Source organism: Callorhinus ursinus, unplaced genomic scaffold (assembly GCF_003265705.2).
Source record: "Callorhinus ursinus isolate GAN/ISIS: 27379988/994484 unplaced genomic scaffold, GSC_fseal_2.0 scaffold15, whole genome shotgun sequence".
NCBI classification, from domain to species: domain Eukaryota; kingdom Metazoa; phylum Chordata; class Mammalia; order Carnivora; family Otariidae; genus Callorhinus; species Callorhinus ursinus.
Genome location: NW_027397077.1, coordinates 13,359,064 through 13,382,197, shown reverse-complemented (window position 1 = coordinate 13,382,197; position 23,134 = coordinate 13,359,064). Strand labels below are relative to the sequence as shown.

The window sequence follows — 23,134 nt, the reverse complement described above, 5'->3', positions numbered from 1 at the left end:
CATACTGTTTTCCACAGTGACTGCACCAGTTTGCATTCCCAACAGTGCACAAGTGTTCCTTTTCCTCCACATCCTCGCCAACACTAGTGTTTTTGATTTTAGCCATTCTGAAAGGTGTAAGGAATCTCATTATAGTTTTGATTTGCATTTCCCTGATAAGTGAGGGAAATCTTTTCATGTGTCTGTTGGCCACCTGTATGTCTTCTTTGGAGAAATGTCTGTTCATGTCTTCTGCCCATTGTTTAATTGGATTATTTGTTTCTTGGGTGTTGAGCTGTATCAGTTCTTCATCTATTTTGATACTAATCCTTTATTGGATGTGTCATTTGCAAATGTCTTCTCCGATTCAGTAGGCTGCCTTTTAGTTTTGATGATTGTTTCCTTTGCTGTGCATCTTTTTTTTTGATGTAGTCCCAATAATTTATTTTTTTTGTTTTTGTTTCCCTTGCCTCAGGAGACATAATCTAGAAAAATGTTGCGGTAGTTGATGTCAGAGATTACCACTTGTGCTCTCTTCTAGGATTTGTATATAGTTTCAGATCTCACATTTAGGTTCTTAATCCATTTTATTTTTGTGTATGGTGTAAGAAAGTGGTCCAGTTTTCCCAACACCATTGGTTGAAGAGACTTTTTCCCCATTGTATATTCTTGCCTCTTTTGTTAAAGATTAATTGACCATTTAATTGTGGGTTTATTTCTGGGTTTTCTAGTCTGTTCCACTGAGCTAAGTGTCTATTTTTATGCCAGTACCATACCATTTTGATTACTACAGCTTTGTAATGTAACTTGAAGCCTGAAATTGTGATACCTCCAGTTTTTTCTTTTTCAAGATTGCTTTGGCTATTTAGGGTCTTCTGTGGTTCCATACAAATTCTAGGATTGTTTGTTCTAGTTCCATGAAAAATGCTGTGTTTTGATAGGGATTGCATTAAATCTGTAGACTGCTTTGGGTAGTATAGACTTTTTAACAATATTTGTTTTTCCAATCCATGAGCCTGGAATGTCTTTCCATTTCTTTGTGTCATCTTCAATTTCCTGTTTTATAGTTTTCAGAGGACAGGTCTTTCACCTCTCTGGTTAAGTTTATTCCTAGATATTTTGTTATTTTTGGTGCAATTGTAAATGGGAGGGTTTAAGTTTTTTTTTTTTAATTCCACTTAGTTAACGTAGTGTAATATTAGTTTCAGGTGTATAGTGATTCAATACTTCCATACATCACCTGGTGCTCATCACAAGTGCACTCCTTAATCCCCATCACCTATTTAACCCATCTCCCCACCCATCTCCCCTCTGGTATCCATCAGTTTATTCTCTATAGTTAAGAGTCTGTTTCTTGGTTTGCCTCTCTTTCTTTTAAAGTCCTTTCTGCTGCTTCATTATTAGTGTATAGGAATGCAACAGATTTCTGTACATTGATTTTGTATCCTGCAACTTTACTGAGCTCGTTTATCAGTTCTAGCAGTTTTTTGGTAGAGTCTTTAGGACTTTCTATATACAGTATCATGTCATCTGCATGTAGTGGAAGTTTTACTTCTTCCTTACCAATTTGGATGCCTTTTCTTTTTGTTGTCTAACCACTGTGGCTAGGACTTCCAGTACTATGTTGAATAAAAGTGGGGAGAGTGGACATCTTGTCTTGTTCCTGATCTTAGGGAAAAAGCTTTTGGTTTTTCCCCATTGAGTTCACTGTGGGTTTTTTATATATGGCCTTTATTATGTTGGGGTATGTTCCCTCTAGACCTATTTTGTTGAGGGTTTTTTATCATGAATAGATGTACTTTGTCAACATCTGCATCTATTAAGATGAAATCGTTTTTATCCTCTTATTGACGTGATATATGATGTTGATTGATTTGTGAATATCAAACCACCCTTGCATCCTGGGAATAAATCCCACTTGATTGTGGTGAATGATTTTTTTTAATGTATTGTTGGATTGTTTGCTAGTATTTTGATTTCTGCATCTATGTTCATCAGAGATATTGGCCTGTAGTTCACTTTTTTGGTGGTGTCTTTATCTATCTGATTTTGGTATCAGGGTGATGCTGGCCTCACAGAATGAATTTGGAAGTTTTCCCTCTTCTATTTTTTGGACTTGAGAAGAGTAGGTATTAATTCTATAAAAGTTTGGTAGAATTACCTCTGAAGCCATCTAGTCCTGGACTTTTGTTTATTGGGAGTTTATTACTGATTCATGTTCTTTACTAGTAATTGGTCTGTTCGAATTTTCTATTTCTTCCTATTTCAGTTTTGGTAGGCTATGCTTCTAAAAATTTATTCTAGGTTGTCCAATTTGTCAGCATATAATCTTTCATAACCTCTTACAATTATATTTCTGTGATGTTACTTCTATTTTATTTGGACCTTTTTTTTATGAGTCTGGTTAGAGGTTTATCAATTTTGTTGATCTTGTCAATGAACCAGCTCCTGGTTTCATTGATCTGTTCTATTTTTTGTTTCTAAATCACTTATTTCTGCTCTAACCGTTATTATTTCCTTCCTTCTGCTGGTTTGGGGTTTTGTTTGTTCTTTATCTAGTTCCTTTAGATGTAAGGTTACGTCTTTTGACATTTTTCTTACTTCTTGAGGCAGGCCTGTATTGCTATAAACGTCCCTCTTAGAACTGTAATACCAGTTACAGAATGTTGGCTAAATTTTTATTTCTATATGTTCTATGCTGCAGGTAAGTACAGGTTTCTATATGTGAAAATATGAGGAAAGAAACTGAGGAGACATATATTCAGCCACCCCTGTGTAGCATTTAGATGGCACATTAGTAAGAACACACTGGTAGATAGGATGATGGAGGTTCATTTTCACCACGGACCCAGTCAACATAGCCTTGTTGTTTATGTTTAATGTTTGTTAGTATACTTTTTTAGCATAATATAGTCCATCTTAGGGAAACTGAAGTTATAGGATTTCTTTCTGATGTGGGGATTCATGGCTATACAGACTAATTCAGTGAGCACGACATAAAATTACTTTTAATGATATAATTTTCACATTAAAAACTTGCAAAATTTGCTGGCATGAATAATTTTTATTTTTTTAGTCAAATTGTGGTGTCCGTTTATAAGTGAGTAGTGGATTATAGATATATCAATATACAAATATATTTAGGATATACATGCACTTAGATAAATTACATAATTCTATAATTTCATCCACTCCCTGGACCTTCTAAAAGTATATATAGTTTATAAAAACAAATTAGAACAGAAACTCCCAGAAGAAAAGAACTTGGTGTTATAGGCAAATATAAAGAGCACATGGGACAAATATGTATTGGTATTAAAATTACAGGCCAAGCCCACTTAAGCTGGTGTACACAATAACCTGCCCCTTTAAATATATGTATTTCTTTGAATAGGGCCAACCATAGCAAGTATATATTGTCTGTAACATGTCTAGGGTAATTATTGAGACGTCTGTTTTTCTAAAACAAAAGAAAAAAAAGTCACTAGTGATGAATTTGTATTATTTCTCAGTTAAGTGACTTTTTTTTTTCATTTTAGCTGTTAGGGAATTGCAGTGGGGCTAGATGCAGTGGGGCTAGATGTGTAATTATAAGTGTCATAACATACTAAGAAAAAGTCCATTTGTTTCACAAGCATCATTTGGAATTACTTGGAGAAATAAAATTCAGAGTATATATCAAATACTTCATACAAAAAAGACTATACAAAAATCATGGACTTTATTATACATTAAAAATCTCCTAAAAGCATATATCCTGAAGCCTTGTCAGAGAATACCTACTTTGACAAAATGAAAAAAATAAGCTCTCCACCCCACATGTATACCACCATTACATAAAGTTGAGCTCTTCAATTCTAAAGGGAAATGTAGCATGATTTTTAATTGTATATATGCATGATTAACAGTATCAGTGAGATAAGAACCAATTCACTAACATTACAAAATCACCAAATATACAGAGCAGTTTTTTGCACATTAGTTATAACTTAACCCCGGTTCTTGTATTAGCTGAAGTAAATTACATGAGTACAACCAGCCGCAAGAGACTAGGTAAAAAGTGTAGTACATGGGGGTCCAGTTTCAAATCTTTAGGTGTTATTAATGCAGAAGAACAAAATTCATGAAAGAAGAGTAAGCCAAAGTTGCTTAAAATAAAATGAAAGGCTTGCTTGCTACAATCAGTGTTTCTGAATATTTAAAATACAATTTGAATGCTAGGAGGTTGTTGTCAAAACCAATGTTAGTATTTTCATTTTATTAATTCAGGTAGCAGAAGGTTTTGCAATACACAGGATCTTAGGATCTGTCAGCATTTATAGTAGGATTTAAATCTTGAATATGTAGTTCCTACACATAACTCAAAAGTAACTCAGATGCCTTTACCACATAAGACTGTATGTTACGTAGAATGTTATGCATACCCTAATACCCTTTTCCCCAAGCATAAAAGTAATAATTTTACCACCCCTAGGGCCTGAGAATTCTTTTGAAATTAAACACAAACTAATCATTGTAGAAATGACAAAAACTAGCCTGGCTTTGGGGACTCTGTTCAGCCCTTTGTTAACAGTTTTAAAATTTTTAAAGGGAGAAGCAGTAATTAGTTTCTTATCGACTTCATTACCATCGTTACAAAAGTACTGTTCTTATAGGTAGCAGAGTGCATAGCTGAATTAGGTAGACTTTCTTTTCTTTAAAGAATCAATTTTGTTAGTTTCTAAAACCATCAAGTAGAAGTTTGAATCGGAGAAAGCTATCCCAAATTCTAATTCAATTACCATCAAAGCACCCAAGAGCCAGAAGGGATTTCAAAGCGTAACAAACCAAGATCAGCTTTAACATTATGCAGAAACACACAGGCAGCCTTCTTCAAACAAAAAGGTTCTCCGACGAGAAGAGTTTTTTAAAGTTGATGCCTAAATATCTGCAGTATGCAAAGTTCGTATAGTTCTATAGCAATGGACCAAAAGTTGAAATATCTAAAACTGTTAATCCCACACATGATTTCTATTTGGTGTTGGAAGGCTCTTTGGTCTCATCTGTGGAAATGGGTGTGTTATTGTAGAAATTCCTATCAAAACAGGACTTAAAAGGAACTACAGGTCTGTCTAGCATCCCGAAGTCTGCCAGTGTCTTTGACCCTAGCCTTTACTTTGACCCAGCGAACTAACAAAGGGCAGCACCTCATCACCAGGCACAGCACCGGCCTAGTGAAACTGCCTCCTAAAGCTGACCACCTTCATTGTAGGGTGACAAGTTTCATCTGAACTAAGTGAGGTGACAACTTAATAGCATAAACAAGACTTTATGAAACAGCTAATTCTCAAAAAGGTCTTAACAGCAGGACCTACCATGATGAATCAAGGGCTGACCACAGAAATTTCAACTTCTACCAAAGGAATGATACACCAACTATTGTGAAAGCATTCCCAAAGTAAGCACAAAGTCAACTTTCTTCAAAAAGTATTCCATAAATTTCTACTTTGTTACTGTATGTTTTGTGAATATAAGGATTCAAAATAATGATTATCAAGTAATCATTATTCCCATTTGGCACATGGATACAAAGAATATCCTGATCCTATATGTAATTACCCCCTTCCACAGAAAGCAGCGTGCGTACAGTGTGAAACAACCACACTGTACTGTGAGAGCTAAAATAGATGCCGTCTCTAATTCAGAACGAAGACAAGACTGTATCAAAGAACAAAGGGCTTTTCCCTTGTATAATTAGTTGTGAAGTGGCTAATCTCTTGAAATTTTAGATGCATGACTACCTATTTTATTCAATATATTTAACTTGTTTCTATATAGTTTTACATGTGAAACAAAGGAAACATAATTTCTATCAGCAATGTTCAAAAAAAAATCAAGTTTTGACACGGCAGTAGGGAAATGTCATTTTAACCTTGGCACCAAACTAAAATCCTTCCTTGGTCACTCTTAAACCAAACATTCAATTTCTTTTCAGTCTTTCATGGAATTAGACCTTTTACTCATTTGAGAGTACAAGTATTTACAATAATTAGTGCAAATTATTCTATTCTCATATATTAGTTATTTGCCTTCATGGATATAAATTGGTGATCAGTATTTTATCAAAACATGGAATTATGAAAATACTGTGCATATCAGTCTGAAATGCAAAAGATTACATTTTCTAAACTAAACTCTGGGCATTTTTACTTTAAGCAGGAAACAACTGTTACAGAATTTCTTTTGAAATGTCACTTGATTTTCAATAAAAATTATTTCACGCAATGCAGAAAATACGTTTATCCTGTAACAATGTCTTTACATGTTAAGTCCTAATCTAAAATGTACTTGAACAAAAAAAAAATCCCTTTTAATAAATTCCAAAATCTTATTTTAATCATTACTGCTCTGCAGCAATAATTCAAGTCCCAACCTGAGAACTAAGAATGTGATAATTAAATGCCACGGGCTGTATCAATCCTGAACTGAAGACACTTAAGCTTCTTTCCCACTGGCATCAGATGGAAAAGAAGAAATTGCTCACATCAGAGAAATGTGAGCAATCCAAGAAAGTGCCCTGAAATCACAGTACCACCTGCCACAATTTGAAACTTTAAGTCTAAAATCTTTTTTCTAATTATTTTATATAAAAGTTCTATTGCACATTTAATAATTAAAATATTTGCAAACTTGTAGAATTCTCTGTATAAAGGGTTTTGAACTGATTCAGTCGAAAGCTTCCTCACTGCCAGCAAAAATGTTCCTAATTTAGAGGGAGCATATCCATGAATATCTGAAGCTGAAGAATAAAAGGTATCTTATGGTCAGAGCCAATTACAATGCAAGATAGGAAGTTCACAATTTGAAGGAAAAAAGGCTTGAGCAAGTATAATTCCTCAGCAATCTACTTCAAGGAGATGAACAGGTTTCTCTTTGACACGTGGAATTTGATGTTACTGCATAGTATATTATTTTTAAGGAAAAAAAAATCAATGCAAACCTAGTGATCAAGATCAATCTTATTTTAAAAAATGAAGTTAAAACAAACAAGCAAATATAAACTTTAGTCTCCTTGATATTTCAACATAGTTGTTACCTTGTGCCATTTCACCACAGAAACTGTCAATAAATTTCAAGGGGGGAATGAATACCAACCAAAAAGCAAGGATAAGTTCATGCTTCTGACTCTCTTTTCTTTCCTTCTTCTCCCAAATCACTCTCTTCTGACTGGCTACTGCTAAGGACAACAAACTGCCCCTCACTACTGGCTTGGTTTGGTCTACTGGAAGCAGCTATCAACCGACTTTGTTCTTCTAAGTCCTAGTAGAAAAGACAGAAAAGAAACTAAGTTTTATTGTTTGCAGTCAAATGCAAAACTATGCATTTAAAATACATACTTGAGAGCCACTTCAATCTTTCTGTCATAAACATTTATGCATAATTCTGGCAACTTCCTGAAAACAAAGGCTACACACAACCAGTGTGACACCAAAGTAAATTTTGGCACCATTTTAGAAATCCTATAAAAGCCAGCATTGCCCTCTTCTCCATTTTTATGGCCAACAACAACGTTCAGACCATTGTTCTCTCTCACAGTCTAACACATAAAAGGCTCATAATGGATCACTGCACATCCCCACCCTTCCCCCTCTGTCCAACTTATCTTGCTAAATCAGTTGTTGCCCTCCCTCAGCCTAACCTAGCAAGGAAGCTTCAACTTCACTGTCATCTTCATCACATCCTTCTCCTTTGTCCCTAAGTCCAATCCATTCCCAATTCCTGCTGATCTGTACTCATTAAGTATCCCACAAATGTCTCTTCTCTTCCGCTGCTACTGCCAACGCCACAACCCATAACTGGGTCTTACAATCTCATGCATCACTATCTAATGCATTCTCCAGATTTTGCTCTGAAACTTGCCTAACTTAAAATTATCCTGTTGGATGGACAATGATTTGGCACTCCTGGTAGCATTAAGTATTTATATAAATATATATACATTCCTGGAGACCAATAAAGATGTCAGCAATGGCAGTTAAGTCTACACACACACACACACACACACACACACACACACACACACACACACACACACGGCCTCTCAAAAGACCTGCTTTGATAGAAACAACCTTCACTGGAATATGGAAATATAAAAATTCTGGTATGTTTGCTAAATGGCAGGTCAACTACATGTCAGTAACTATAATGTAAACATCCTCTCAGAAGATGATGTCTTCCTTTTCTGCTGTGCTATGAACCATCTGGTTATAAAGTGGCTGAGGAAGCAGAAACAGACTTTCACTTGGAGATTCAAATCTGAAAATCACAGTCCTATATTAAGGAAATATCATAAACTTACATCAGAGAAGATCTAGATACTAGGGCTACATACCTTTTCAATTTGTTTCTGTTTGCTGAGTTCTTTCTGTTGCTTCTCTTTTACCCTCTCTATTTCTTTTTGTTTTTCTGATGCCCGACGATCCTGAAAAACAGATGAATACAACTAATGAATATGAAATAATTTTAAATTTGACTTTTCAATTAATATTGTCTTTGTAACCTTTTCATATTTTTTAAATTTATATGAAAACACACTAAAAATTTACATTCGTAGTCACTTATCCAAATTCTAAATGCTGTATCAGCAATAATACACTGATAACCTTGCACAGCAAAATCATTTTATTTCCTTGCTAATATGAAAGATCTTATATTACTTTAGGTAACATTCTTGGAGGGGCACTTGGGTGGCTCAGTCGGTTAAGCATCCAACTGTTGATTTTGGTTCTGGTCATGATCTTAGGGTCGTGTGAGATCAAGCCCTGCATAGGACTCTGCACTCATCGAATAGTCTGCTTGAGATTCTCTCTCTCCCAGGCCCTCTGGCCCTCTCCCTGCCTATGCACTCTAACTAAATAAATAAAATCTTAAAAAAAAAAAAAAAAAGGATAACATTCTTGGATAATTAAGTATTTTTGGATTCTTACCAGTTCTGCATGCAAAGCTATCTGTTTTGCCAGACCAACAGAATCGCAAATCTAAAAGGGGAAAAGGTAGGAAAAACTCAGGCAGTTCTCACATCGAAGTAATAATTTCAAGTATCCAAACGGCTGATGTAACTAGATTTATAACTCATTATAATATACTGCTTCAAACAAAAGCTGATTTAAGAATGTTCCAGCCCCAGGGCACCTGGTTCATTTGGTTAAGCATCCGACTTTTGATTCCAGCTCAGGTCATGATCTCAGGGTCGTGAAATCAAGCCCCATGTTGGGCTCTTCGCTCAGTGCAGAGAATGCTTAAGATTCTCTCCCTCTCCCCCTGCTCCTCCCCCCGGCTCATGCTCTCTCTTTAAAAAAAAAAAAAAGAATGAAGCATCTGTGTATTTTCTTCAGAGTCTCTTGAGTTTCTGCTGCTGAGTCTCACTTCTGTCACATTCTCAAATTCCTTACTGAAAGGGTAAGATCTGCAAAGAATGAAGCAAGGAGATGCTGATGCTGCTCTAAGCTGAAAAGAGCTGAGTAAGGCTGATTATGGGAATAGACTGCATTCCCAGAGTAAGTTAATAAGGCCAGAAGATTGCAGCAGCTACCAATGGTCAGGGAAGACACGGTCTGTAGTCAGAAGGCCGAAGCCACCCACCAGCTCAGCTATCTTCAGAGCCAACAGGCTTTGGTCAAACAACTTTGTTGTATTAAGCCAAATTTGTTTTTTTCCAGAAATCTTACTAAGAACTTCGACTATGATATATATTTTGTAACAGAAACACATTTTGAAAAGTCATGTACCTTTTCCCCCTCATTGTTTGATTCAAATATATAGCAGACTGATGACAGATTACTTTCACTTCTCCCTCCTGATGTCCGAAGAACAAATCCAAAAAGCCTCTTATTTTCCTGATGTGTAGCATACAAAACTACACTGGGTAATGGAAACTGCCACAGAAAATATCAGAAGCAAACATGAGATTTTTCAAACACAAGTGCACTCTTCTACATGACAAATTCAAGTACTAAGTTATAAAAATATTATAAACAGAACATTAAAGCCAATTTTCTTAACAGAATGGCAATCCAAGAACAAAAATGTCATATTTGGCTTGGATTACCAGGCAGAATAAGACATTGTTGAATACTGAATTTATTAGTCATTTACATATTTTACAAAATCAAATTCACTAACAAAAATGGTCCATACTGTTAAATGATTAAAAGCATGTACTTCCAGCTATTTCAACGCAGATAATTATAAAATAAACTCAATCATGTTCACCTTTTAATTCTATTAGTGTTTATCCCTTAACCAGGCAGCATATATCATATACTAAAAAACTACATATCATATCAGATTGCACTGATTCTTTTAAGTATATGGAATGTTCAATTACAAATTTTGGGGAGGGAAGGGAGATGGACATAGGCTTAATTATAACTTAGCCAATCATAATACCATATTTCAATACATATGATCAGAATTATTATAACGATATAGACATGTATATGCACAAAGAGACTTCCAATAAAGCTTTAAACATGTAGAACTCACTGTGAGCCTTGTAACTTGTGTCTGTGGATCAATTAACCTATAATTAAAAATTTAGAAAACAAATTTTAATTAGGCTGAAATTAAACATTTTTCCTACAGTTTTTTAAGGGGGAGGTCATTACTCACTTTAAACAATCACAAGTGACTAATAAATGTGACTCTGTCATACGAAAGATGTTATGGATGGCCCGGGCAGCTAAGATTTGCCTCATTGTTTCATAAACAACATCTGGATTGTCATCTGATTTCACCTCCATAGAACCAAGGAATCGGACAATAAATAACTGATGAAGAATAGAATCTACAAAAGAACAAGGTATATCACATATCTTTAAATCCCACATTTCCCTTAAGAATAAAATACACTGTCACCTTTTAGATTTTCTAGTGAAAAATTCAACCTAGTAGAAGTATTTAGAAATTACTCCTAACTACAGTGTTCAAGTTATAGGAAAATTAAGGTCTCTAATTCAAATAGCAAAAGGTTAGGCTTCAACAACTGATGGTTCTGAGTAAAAAAAAAAAAAAAATTCCTTGTACTATTCTTATAGCTTTTAAGTTTGAAATTCATCAAAATAAATAGTTACTGAAAAAAGAAAAAAAAGTTAATGCTCCCATACCAGAAGAAAACATCAGCTCCCAGGAAAAGCTTAAAGGATATCTTCTGCATTCAGAATTTGACTGTGAAAAGCTTAAAGGATATCTTCTGCATTGAGAATTTGCATTGAGAATATCATCCAAAGTATGATATTCTATAATTTTAATGAAATCTTTAAGCCTGATTAAGTTCTGCTGCTTTGAGTACTATGAGCAAAAAGAAAACTGTGAAGTAAAGCTTCACAGTTTGAAGTTTATATTTATTCTGATGTATGCATCAGAATAAATATAAACATCAGAATATAAACAACATATTTGTTGTTTACATCAGATGTAAACATAATCAGAATACATACATCAGAATATAAACAAATCAGAATAAATATAAACAACATACATCAGAATACATACATCAGAATAAATATAAACAACAAATTCTTCACAGTTTACTGCTGAGAATTTTTAAAATATAATACTGCACGTCTGTTTTACCTTCAGTTTCAGATTTTGTACCTCCTCCAGATTCTCCAAATGGATTTGTGCGCCTGAAAAGTTTTTAAAAAGTTAGGAACCAATGGTCAATTACCATGAGCCATATGGAAGAAATCTCAATCATTGAAACCGGAGTTAAAAACTAAGCATCACGAAAACTTGTACATACATTTTTAAAAAGCTCTAAAATGCCCCATCCTGTTAAGGAACACTACTGATGACCACCTTACTCTGATGAAGGCCCCTGCCTTCACACTTAGTAGGCTGAACTCAATGCTGCTGCATTCTAGAAGTGGTGGATGAACTGAAATGCAGACATACATACATATACACACACATACAACCCCCAACATCCTATAAACCACATTGCAAAAGTCCTTGAATTTAAATAAAGAGGGACAGAACAGCTGATTTGGCTTCAATTTTAGCTACTTGAGAAAAATGCCAGGGATTTCCTAGGATTGCAAAAACCTCTTTTTAGGTCCTCCAAGTACATACTGCAAGTTAATTATGCTAATTTGAACATTTTCTAGTTTTAAACCTGTATTTCTCAAGGCATACGTAACAGAATGCAAGAAGAAAAGCTAATTAGTGATGGGAGCTACCTCCCTCTTCAGAGTGAGTGGCTCTTGGCATACCCACAATGAAGGAAAAAAAATACAATTCAAAATAGGTTTTGTAGGCTAAAAGAGAGCTAAATGGTTTTAAAATAATGTTGGCATTAAGATAACATGAAATTGATCTAATTCATGTCTGAACTACTATATCAAATGCTAAGTATATTTCTGTGATCAAATACAAATTATTATTTCTTGGTCACAACCATGTATATCCAAATTAGTATCAATTTATTAGGCGTCCAACCTACTTAAATAAATGATTTGCTGTGACATTTTCCTTCATTCCAGAGCCAAAGAAAAATTCTAACAGCTTTCACATTTCTTGTATATAACCAAAAGATGATTTATTAATAATTCATAGCATGATAATGTTTTAGTACCTTCCTGGAGATTTCTTATTCTGACCCATGATGATTTTTTTTTTTTAAAGATTTTATTTAATTTATTTGACAGAGACAGAGACAGTGAGAGAGGGAACACAAGCAAGGGGAGTGTGAGAGGGAGAAGCAGGCTTCCCGCTGAGCAGGGAGCCCGATGCAGGGCTGGATCCCAGGACCCTGGGATCATGACCTGAGCCAAAGGCAGACGCTTAACAGCTGAGCCACCAGGCGCCCCAAGATGGTATTTTTCTTACAAACCTACAACACATGTATTACTCTCAATTTCTAAAATATTGTCATGACCTAAAGATAGGACATATCAACTTTCTTTTGCAATTTTAAGAGCAAATACCAGAAGTAGATCTGATAAGCAATTCAAAATTAAATATTTTTAGAACTAAATTATCTTCACTTAACTGAGGCAGAAAACAAAGAGGAAAAACCTGCACGACTCTTTCCCGACTATCAAAATTAGGTAATTAAAGAAAGTACAACATAATTGATACACATATGTGAGCGAGGACTCTCAACTGCAAAAAATGGAATCATAAGCCTTACAGACCACAGAACAATATCCATGTGATGCCATCGCCCACCTGCCTCCCTGGCCAAAGGCTTTTGCCTGGCCAGGCTGATCTTCACACACAGGAGAAATGATGTCAAACTGTATTGGAGTATCTGGAGCAACGAGAGAATCTAGAGAAAGGGCAGCCAAATTTGTGGACTCAGATCCTAAGGATCCCGAGCTGCTAGTTCGAGCTGTCGGTGGCCGAGATTGTCTAAACACAGAAGAAAACCAGAGGCACTGCATTTAGTTTTCTCTTTTTGAAACTGAATACAAACTATGAGAAAGAAAACACAGTTTTATAACTCAAAGAGAGTAGAAGAAATTTCAATAACAGACTTTTCTTGCCAATGACTAAATTCAAAAACAAATGATCTCAATCTATAGATAAAGCACTAGGGCAATTTGGAATTGTTACTTATTTAGCACTCTTGCCGGTAAATTTACCGACTTGAAAATCCTTTCTATGTTTTGGAGAAACTATTTCATACTAACGTAAGTAGCACTGCTAAAAATCAAAGTTTTCACTAACACTTTCAATAGCCCATATACTTTTAAATAACCCAAAGTCTGGTAACTCACGCTGCCGGCCGCAGACTCTCGTGCCTCTGCTGGAAAGACGGGGAAGGAGTGACGGCCTCCAAAGCGGACTGATTTACTCGTGCAGCAATTTCCTATTTTGTTTTATTAAAAAGGACTAGAATTAGTAAAGCAAGGAAACCAAAGTTTGGATACAACTGTCAGAATGTTCTTGAGTTACATTTAAAATGCAAACTAGAGTTACTAAAGTAGTTCCACATTGTCTTAACATTAAGATACATAATGTACTTCATAACATTATAACTTAAGCTTCCTCTTACTTCTTACAGACATAGATCTTTAAATATTTAACTACCAGATTTTTTGATTAGCACCTAATACATCACCTACTATATAGGTACTCAATACATTTGCTAAATTAAATTTAAAAGAAGCAGGAATAGCCAAAATATCAAAAATGTTTTATAACTATGCTGCTGAAGTTTTCATGATCTTCTAGAATATATTTATGCTCAGAAACATCTATTATTTATTAATGAAGTTATATGGATATTTTCTGGCCTAAATCTGAAAGAAAAGCTTCCTATAAGAAGTATTTTTAAACTTATTTCAAACACTGGCTAGCTACATAAAATAGTATTTACATTAGAAAAAAAAATCGTAACATTTTTGCATTTCTGTGTCTTATAGTTAGCAAAAATGTCAAGACAATGCCACAAACTGATCAGAATTCCTTCTCTCATTAAGTACAGAAAAAGTAATTCTGGATAATCTGGAAAATACTACTTAAAATTTAGAGTTCTGATAATTTGTGGGGAAAAGTAAGATAACACTCAATTATTCAAATCCAAACACTGTATTCACCATGTATTCCCTAGGTATTAACAGGTCATCCAACTTCCATTTTAATTTTTTGGTGCTCCCAAGTAACATAACAGAAAGGAAAAGCTAACCTGGCAAGAGATCAAATTACTGCAAGCAAAAGGTTCCTCTACAGTTAGCACTGATTTTCTTAGATTACACTCATAAGATTATTACAAAACAGAAGTTACTAATATTTTGGAGGTCATGAAATATTGTTTCTTTGGTTCAAAACTTGTTCCTAGGCATCTAAATCCTATGTGTCTTGGCTGGTACCTCAAAGCCATTATGATAAAAACAGAACTCTTTCAAATTGTTCTTCCATTCACTTGAGCTTAAAACCTGAAAGTCATCTTTAATTCATCTCCTTCATCCTTTACATTGGTCAGTTACTAACTAGTCCAGTCGATTTCTTTTTACCTCTTTATACAATGCATTATTTCTTCTCTCTTCTCTTGGTTACCACCCTGTTCAGACCCTCAGTTCATGCCTGAACTAGGATAATGGCCTCCGACATGTTCCCAGATGCCCCTGTCTAATCAACCACTATACCAACAACAGTTTTAAGACTTAGAAGGGTGAGGGCTTCCTAGAGAAATCAGCCCTGCTCTGCCTCAACTGAAATCATCAGCCCCGCACAGCCCTGAGAGGCGGCCAGGTTTACTGCACAGATGGGCCCACTGAGACTGGCAGGGGTCACATAGCTCCTGCCCTTAACCAAAGTCTTTTCCCAACTACACTGCACTGTGATCCACTTGATTCCTTCCAGAGTTCTCTGCACTGCTGAGTTCTGCATGTATATTTGGATTCACCTGTACACCTAAATTCATCTGGTTTGACAGCCTTGCTACTCAAAGCGTAACTGACAAAACTTAGAGTTCAGGCCACCTCACCCTAGACATAATCTGCATTTTAACAAGATCCCCAGGTGATTTGTATGTACATTCCAGCTATTTTTCTCTAACAAGAACCTTCAACTCCAATTATACCACTGGTTTCATAAACACACCATTTCTGCCTTTATGCTTTTGTTTTTATTCTCGTATCTGCAATTTCTTCTGATTTCCTCAAAACATGAACAAATCTTAGCCAGCTCAGGATTCCACCATCTCAATTTTCTCTAAAACTAAAGTCCACACTGATCTTAACATTCTCAAATCTTAAGCTTTTAGCATTACCGTACACTTTGTTACATAGTTTTATACACAATGTAAAAGTTTTAGTGTTGTATTTCCATACACAAAGGCTCCTGGAGGGCAAAGCCATGGCTTCTTTTTCTTTTGTATTCTTCTCCATGGTGCTCAACCCAAAGCTAAACACAGCATTGATGCCCAGTAAAAATTTGTTAGCTGACCAATTTCAGTTACTTTTGAAATAATTTATCTTTCTAGGAAGACCAAATGCTCATACATGGATACATTAAAGCTACTCATTCAAGGGCAAATTAAAAGATTTCAGGGCTTGAGGAATTATGACAAATAATAAATTAATAATTATTCATTTTTGCCAGGTCTGGATACCATAAAATAAAAATTTTACCTCCGGATTTTCACTTAAATATATTTGTTTGGATATGTTATTTATTGTACAGATCCACTGCAAGAGAAAAAAATAGAAAAATGTGATTAATATTTTTTTTCCTATAGTGCTTCTTTTCTAAAAGAATCTTCAGTATTTCACTGCATAGAGTTTCATTAGAAGTAACACATAATTGGGGTGCCTGGGTGGCTCATTCAGTCAGGTGTCTGACTTCGGCTCAGGTCATGATCTCAGGGTCCGGTCCTGGGATCAAGCCCCAAGGCAGGCTCCCTGCTCAGTGGGAAGTCTTGGGTCTCCCTCTCTCTCTGCCCCTCCCCTCCACTAGTGCTAATAAACAGTCTTAAAAAAAAAAAAGGCCCAAATTAGCTTCATAAAAGCAAATAAAAATATACCAATAATGTTCAGTTATATTTAATAGTCTATATTTGTCTTTTATATCACTCCCCCCTCTTAATCTCCACCAAATAAGATAGCCTGGACTCAGATATCATGATGAACACCAATAAAAAAAAAGTTAAGAGCTAAATATATTTCCAGTGAATGCATTTTACATACTTCCCTTCTTTCAGATTTATAGCTAATTAACATAAAAAATGCTCTCTTCCACATTTTCTACTTCACATTTGAGGACTCCAGTCCATAAGGAGCCTCATTAAACTAATAATCTGTTTGGTAAACCCAGCAGAGAGCAGACATTTATTTGTGTTCCTTACACAGCAAAAACAAGTTTTACTACCTACTCCTTTCCACAAGAGGTAAATAAAAATAAATCTCTATGTAATTTCTAACCTTGTCTTTTACCAACACATTTATAATACCAGATAAAGTGGCTCAAAATCAACTACAGTATATTTTCATTGAAGAATATTTCTCAGGACCAAGTTTCTGAAGCGTCAGTTCTTGGTGGTAACTTACCTTCCATATTTGGTGTACTAGAAGTAAAAATGGAGCCAAAAATAAGAGACTCGTGAGGAAGAACAGACTCTCCCAAATTTTTGTTTTTCTGTCTTTCATTTCTCCAAGGTTTTAAGTTTTATTTGCTTCCTGCCATGCTCTATCAGCTGCCACTATGTCCTTAATACAGCAAATACCGTCTCAGAAAGTTGGTGAGAGAAGGGAATAAAACTGTCACCTCATGATACTAAAAGCTTGCCAGAAAGCAACAGTCACAAGGTCATTTCTGAGGTTGAGCCTTTAAAAAGACAGACACCAATGATCTCTAAAGTCTCCTCTTACAGGTTTAGCTATAAAAGTCTCTGTGAAACTTGATGTTGCTTGAGGACAGCAGATTTTTATGGAAAAAAAAATTTTTTAATTAACTAGGATTTTCCACATTTCTATCTTAATATTTAGTTACTGAAATATCTTAAGATGTTGCGGAAGAAATTTAGATAAAATTTTACCTCCTCATGGTCTTTTTTACTTTCTGCTTGCAAAATTGAAGATCTGAAAAATAAAAAAGAAAGAAGTTTGACCCTCAATTTAAAAATCTGAGAAAATTTTTTATCTTTAAAGGTACATATAAAACCAATCGGTATCAAAACTAAAAAAAACCCAAAACACACAACCAGTCAGTATCTTAGTCAGGAAAAGGAGACCACCTGGGGCATCTGGACTCAGATTTTAACAACTCTTGACTCTGGCTATCCATGCCAAGACGTACCAAAAAAGAAACAGGTGCTGGTTTTCAGAAGACAGCCTATAACAAAGGTACACTGCAAATAAGACAACGTATTTCAACTTTCTGACACTTACCATATATATTTCAAATGTAAATCAGCGATCCTAACAGAAAACACTAATTGTACTCATTATTTCTTCACAAATACAGTCAAATAAAATTTTTCAATATACCAATCACTACCATTGGGATACTTACCTTTTCTATAGATGTTATTTTAAGAATCAGAGAAAAATTAATTTTGAATCACACTAGGAATGTGAAATGGGATATCATGTTAAGCATTAGCAACAGAACTGAAAAAAATGTAAATTCCTGTACTAACATATTAACAATTTGGTAAACACAGGGACTCCCAACATCCAGCATGATAAATGAAATTAAACAACTGATAAAAGACCATGAACCATAACACCTTAACATGTTGCTTTAGAACATTAAGAAAGATCAAAAACAGTATTTTAAGTAGGAAAAAAACTGCAGCTAACTTAAACATCTATCATTAGGAAAAATTTTAGATTATGGTATATATCCTTCGATGGATTATAATGTGGCCATTGTGAAATGTTTTTAATAAGCAGCTGCAGATCCAAAGTGTATCTACATTATTTCCTCAAATATTTTTTATTTTTTTTTTATTTTTTTTTTTTAAAGATTTTATTTATTTGAGAGAGCGAGAATGAGAGAGAGAGAGAGCACATGAGGGGGGGAGGGTCAGAGGGAGAAGCAGACTCCCCACTGAGCAGGGAGCCCGATGTGGGACTCGATCCCGGGACTCCAGGATCATGACCTGAGCCGAAGGCAGTTGCTTAACCAACTGAGCCACCCAGGCACCCTTCCTCAAATATTTTTTAAAAATGTAGTTAGAATAAAAGCTGTAAGGCAACAGACCAGAAAGTTAATTGTTGCTTCTAGTTAGTGAGATTATAGCTTTCTTTCAATGTTCAATACTCCTTTTCTGTATTTTTCTCTATTTTCCAAAAATTTGTTCTAAAGGCTACTCTATGGATTCTCATTTAATGCAAAGGTAACAGAAGTCTTAAAAATGGCATATACACATTAATGTGTATTAATTATAATGTATATTAATCATACATTAATTGACTAAATCAATTTAACCAGATATATTTAACATTTAAAAATAACATTAGTGGGGCGCCTGGGTGGCTCAGTCGGTTAAGCGGCTGCCTTCGGCTCAGGTCATGATCCCAGGGTCCTGGGATCGAGCCCCATGTCCGGCTCCCTGCTCAGCAGAGAGCCTGCTTCTCCCTCTCCCTCTGCCTGCCACTCTGCCTACTTGTGCTCTCTATCTCTCTGTCAAATAAATAAATAAAATCTTTAAAAAAATAAATAAATAAATAAATAAATAAATAAATAAAAAAATAAAAATAACATTAGTGTTTGCACTTACTACATGTTAGGCACATTACATATGTTAGATTTCTCTTCTGTATAGGGATTATAACCCCCACAAACCCCATTTCACATGTGAAAGAACAGAGGTTATGTAACTTGTCTAAGACCACACAGTAAGTAGTAGATCCTGAATTTGAACTTTCTGACCCCAGGGTTAGGGCTCTTTCCACTAACTTGTGCTGCCATACCCCATACGGTGCATAATTTTCAGTGAACAGTACCCTAACATGAAATCACAGGTTTTTATCTATCATATGCCCTTGTTTAACAACCTCAAAATATTAAGACATCATTTAACCAAGTCAGAAAGGAAAATTCAACTCATTTCTATGTGATTAAAAAGAAAATTATCTTAATACATAATAAGCCTAAAGTAGCTATAAAATGTCTGAATGAGAAGGAATTATTGTGCATTTCAGTAACTTAAAATATGCAGATTTTATTAATAGTAGGAAAAAATACTAACTTTTTTCCATCAAAGGAAGTGATCTGAAAACAGTATCGCCTGTCTTCACAGTCCACAGCCATTACTGAGCAGTTGTCAATGTCCATGGCCAGGCCGCCTGCCACATCCCCACGCGCCTGACTCATTAAGTTTCCACCCTGCGTGAAGTAAAACTGTCTGTCCCAGGTAGATGACACCAAGCCTGTTTTACTAAATGAAGAAAGTACATTCACTCTTCAGTAACAACACACCTGAAATCTCATCATAAGCCAGACACAAGATAAAGCACATCACAAAGAACCAGCTTGCAAAAAGGCACAAAGGTGCCTAGAAAATATATCAGTTTTTCAGTCTCTAAAATAAATTCATGTATGTTGAGCCACTTTTGTGTGTATTTCAAAAAAAAAAAAAAAAAGCTGGAAGTTATCAAATTGCAACTGTTAGAATGTTCCATAAATTATAGTTCAACTTCAGGAGAATAAATTCAAAAGAAAAGAATTCATCTTACTTCTAAGGTTAACTTGCTTTATCCTATCTTTAAATAAAAACTGTACGTTGACCTGATGGTGTAATTACATACATTTTAAATGTATAATAAAAATGATATTTAACAGCATTCATGTAATGCTAGATTTATTCAAATTCAAATTTGTTTCACTTTTAAAATAATTCTAAATTATTCAATAAATATCTAAACAGAATTTTACTTATGAAAATTATTCATGTACTCCACCTGGCAAAAAGCTGACAAAAACATGAATACCACTAACTAATAAGATTCAACCTTTAGTAAAACAAAATAATTTATCAGACAATATCAATCATATATTCACTTCATACTACCTTAGATGATATTCAACATATGAAAATAACTATAGGGACGCCTGGGTGGCTCAGTCGATTAAGCGTCTGCCTTCAGCCCAGGTCATGATCCCAGGGTCCTGGGATCGAGTCCCACATCGGGCTCGTTGCTCGGCAGGGAGCCTGCTTCTTCCTCTGCCTGCTGCTCCCCCTGCTTGTGCCCTCTCTGACAAATAAATAAATAAAATCTTTATAAAAAATAAAAAACAAAAAAAAAGAAAATAACTATAGTTTTCTTACTTCCTAGCATTAAGGTATCCAGCCTTCCGGGTTAAGTTTCGATTAACAGGAAATTTCGTGGGATCTGGGTCAGGCACATATAAGGGGTCACTGGCTACCTCCAAATCTTCTATTGTCTGCTGCATGGTCTCTACATCATTGTCCATTTCCCTACGAACACTAACACAGAAAACATTATTTACCTCCAACCACAACAGAGGACTCCTTACCAATCATATTTAGCTATATATTTGCTTTGCATATTTTTTTCTTAAAGAGAGCAACAGTAGCATGGGTGGTTAAAGTAACATGAACGCATGATGAAAAAGCTTTACATTTTATATGAAACTAGATACTCTGGAAACAATACCAGGCTAAAAAACAAATGAAGCCACAATGAATGCCTAATGTTGGAATAATTTTCAAACTGTCCCGCATATCTGATTGACCACATCACTGCTCAGAATTTTAAACCTGCTTAGAACTGCTTGCTCTCTTTAAGCTTTCATGGCTTAGAAAGCAAGATTTATTTAGTAACTCCAAACCATCCCCCACAACTCAGATAATTGTGAAGATAACGAACTTATGGATAATTACTATTATGTGTCTGTTACATAAGACTTTTATAAAACATAGTTTAGAATAAAATACCATCAGACTTGACAGAGCTATGAAATTCAGAGTTCAGATTCCATGGAAAAGATGGTGAAAAACCCAAGAAGAATCCATGAACCACATGAGACATAGTCTCATGGGCAAGGAAAACAGCCCCTCAGGAAATTCAATGCTAAATATTTTTAGATTATGGCATTTAGCTGTTTACTTATTCTCATAACTTCATTTTCAATTTTAAGGAAGAAAGTACTTACTTCTGTACACTTGTTCCAATATTAGTCAAGAATTCTTCCAGCTGGTCATTGAGATTTTCAGAACCCATCTTAAAGAAACTTATCTGGGGCAAGAGGGTGTGTGAGTGGGAGGATGAACAACAGAAACACACATTTACAAGAAACACAGTGAATCATATAAACAATTTCCAAGATACATGGTAAAGAACAAAGGAGTATTCCCATTTGTGTACTAGTTTACAATGACTTCTACTGGGCTTAGAGCCACTGTAGAAACCAGACTTCAATTTCACCGTACATCTCTGTAAGCAATTTATAAAACTAGAAAATGTTAAAACATTTTAAATAAGTTATATAAACTACTTTGTTTTACAAAGATAAATTTTATATTGAGGAATAATAAGCACTCATATTTGAAGGAATATTTGAATTTCTTTAAACTCTTAATTTTTAGGGGTGTGCCATGTCATATTACCCAAATTTACTTTTCTAGCCTCTTCCTGATGCAAACCCCTTGGGACACTTTGGAGTTCATCTATTATTTTTAATTCAGGAGGTATGCAAGGAACAGGAGACAAACTCAAACTTGCCCATTCTCTTTCAAATCTATTCCAAAGCCAGAGTGAATGAAAGTTCCATCAGTAGGAGTAACTCCAGAATTCATTTAGCTTTCTGTTCCCTGTCCCCCTGTGATGGACCAGGCCTAAATACCAGGTAAGTGGTTTCATTTACCCTAAAAAGTACGTGAAATCTTCATTTGCAGGGAAGACCATTCTAACTTCCTTAAAATAGCATTCTGAGGACATTTTAAATTACTTTTGAAAACACAAATCCCAAATAGAGTATTTTGACCTTAGTTTGTAATACCCTTATACTTAACATAAATATCAAACTTAATAGAAAGGTTTTAGGACAGTTATAATCCAAAACACAATACAGTATTTACCTGAGCTTGCATGTACCCGAGTAGAGGTTCTAACAACGCTATTTTCTTTTTGTATTGAAGAGTATTTAATGCACAAAAATAATGCATCATGGTCTGGTGTTGTTTTTTTCTGGAAGTGTAGACATCTTCTGTGACTTCATACTTTACCTTTGAGTATAAACATTAAAAATACTATTACTTATTTAATTACATAATTATCTTTAATTATCTTTAGTAGTGGCTGTAGGGAAAAGCCTACCCAAGGAAAAAGGTGTATCACCAGCAATTGTGCATCTTTATTTTCTGAGATAGTAGAAATCCTATAAAATACCAACCACTCCATGTTAAGATGCACATTTAAAGCAGAATTCTACACATAACTAAGAATGATACAATAACTGAACTACGTGTGGCAGAGTCTACCACACAGAGGAAAGGCAGACAGGGGTTTGGTATTAGCTTAGTCATCAGTCTTTGATCTTGCCCAATTCACAGCATACTTCTCCTCTTCTGGTTCTCTCCTGCTGCTCCTCTCCTGTACTTGTTTTCCTTCACCCACACTTAAGATACATGTGCTCCTTTAAGTTCTTGTATTCAGACAACAAATATTTAATGAGCATCTATTATGTAATACGCATTAGG

The 23,134-nt window shown here is 35.0% G+C and overlaps 1 protein-coding gene across 1 annotated transcript in view; it reads right to left on the bottom strand.

Annotated features, from left to right (window-relative positions):
- Nucleotides 1–2,864: 2,864 nt before the first annotated feature.
- The window catches only part of APPL1 (adaptor protein, phosphotyrosine interacting with PH domain and leucine zipper 1), a 44,824-nt gene continuing 24,554 nt past the window's right edge, over nucleotides 2,865–23,134 (bottom strand). The window contains exons 8-22 of the mRNA XM_025885063.2: nucleotides 22,514–22,660; nucleotides 21,589–21,671; nucleotides 20,741–20,899; nucleotides 19,661–19,849; nucleotides 17,501–17,543; nucleotides 16,098–16,154; nucleotides 13,740–13,831; nucleotides 13,189–13,371; nucleotides 11,593–11,645; nucleotides 10,630–10,804; nucleotides 10,504–10,540; nucleotides 9,747–9,893; nucleotides 8,946–8,996; nucleotides 8,351–8,440; nucleotides 2,865–7,278 (exon numbers count right to left, since the gene is read on the bottom strand). Of these exons, the coding sequence (XP_025740848.1) occupies nucleotides 7,132–7,278; nucleotides 8,351–8,440; nucleotides 8,946–8,996; nucleotides 9,747–9,893; nucleotides 10,504–10,540; nucleotides 10,630–10,804; nucleotides 11,593–11,645; nucleotides 13,189–13,371; nucleotides 13,740–13,831; nucleotides 16,098–16,154; nucleotides 17,501–17,543; nucleotides 19,661–19,849; nucleotides 20,741–20,899; nucleotides 21,589–21,671; nucleotides 22,514–22,660 (1,653 nt within the window). The 3' untranslated portion in view covers nucleotides 2,865–7,131. The remainder of the gene's footprint in view (nucleotides 7,279–8,350; nucleotides 8,441–8,945; nucleotides 8,997–9,746; nucleotides 9,894–10,503; nucleotides 10,541–10,629; nucleotides 10,805–11,592; nucleotides 11,646–13,188; nucleotides 13,372–13,739; nucleotides 13,832–16,097; nucleotides 16,155–17,500; nucleotides 17,544–19,660; nucleotides 19,850–20,740; nucleotides 20,900–21,588; nucleotides 21,672–22,513; nucleotides 22,661–23,134) is intronic.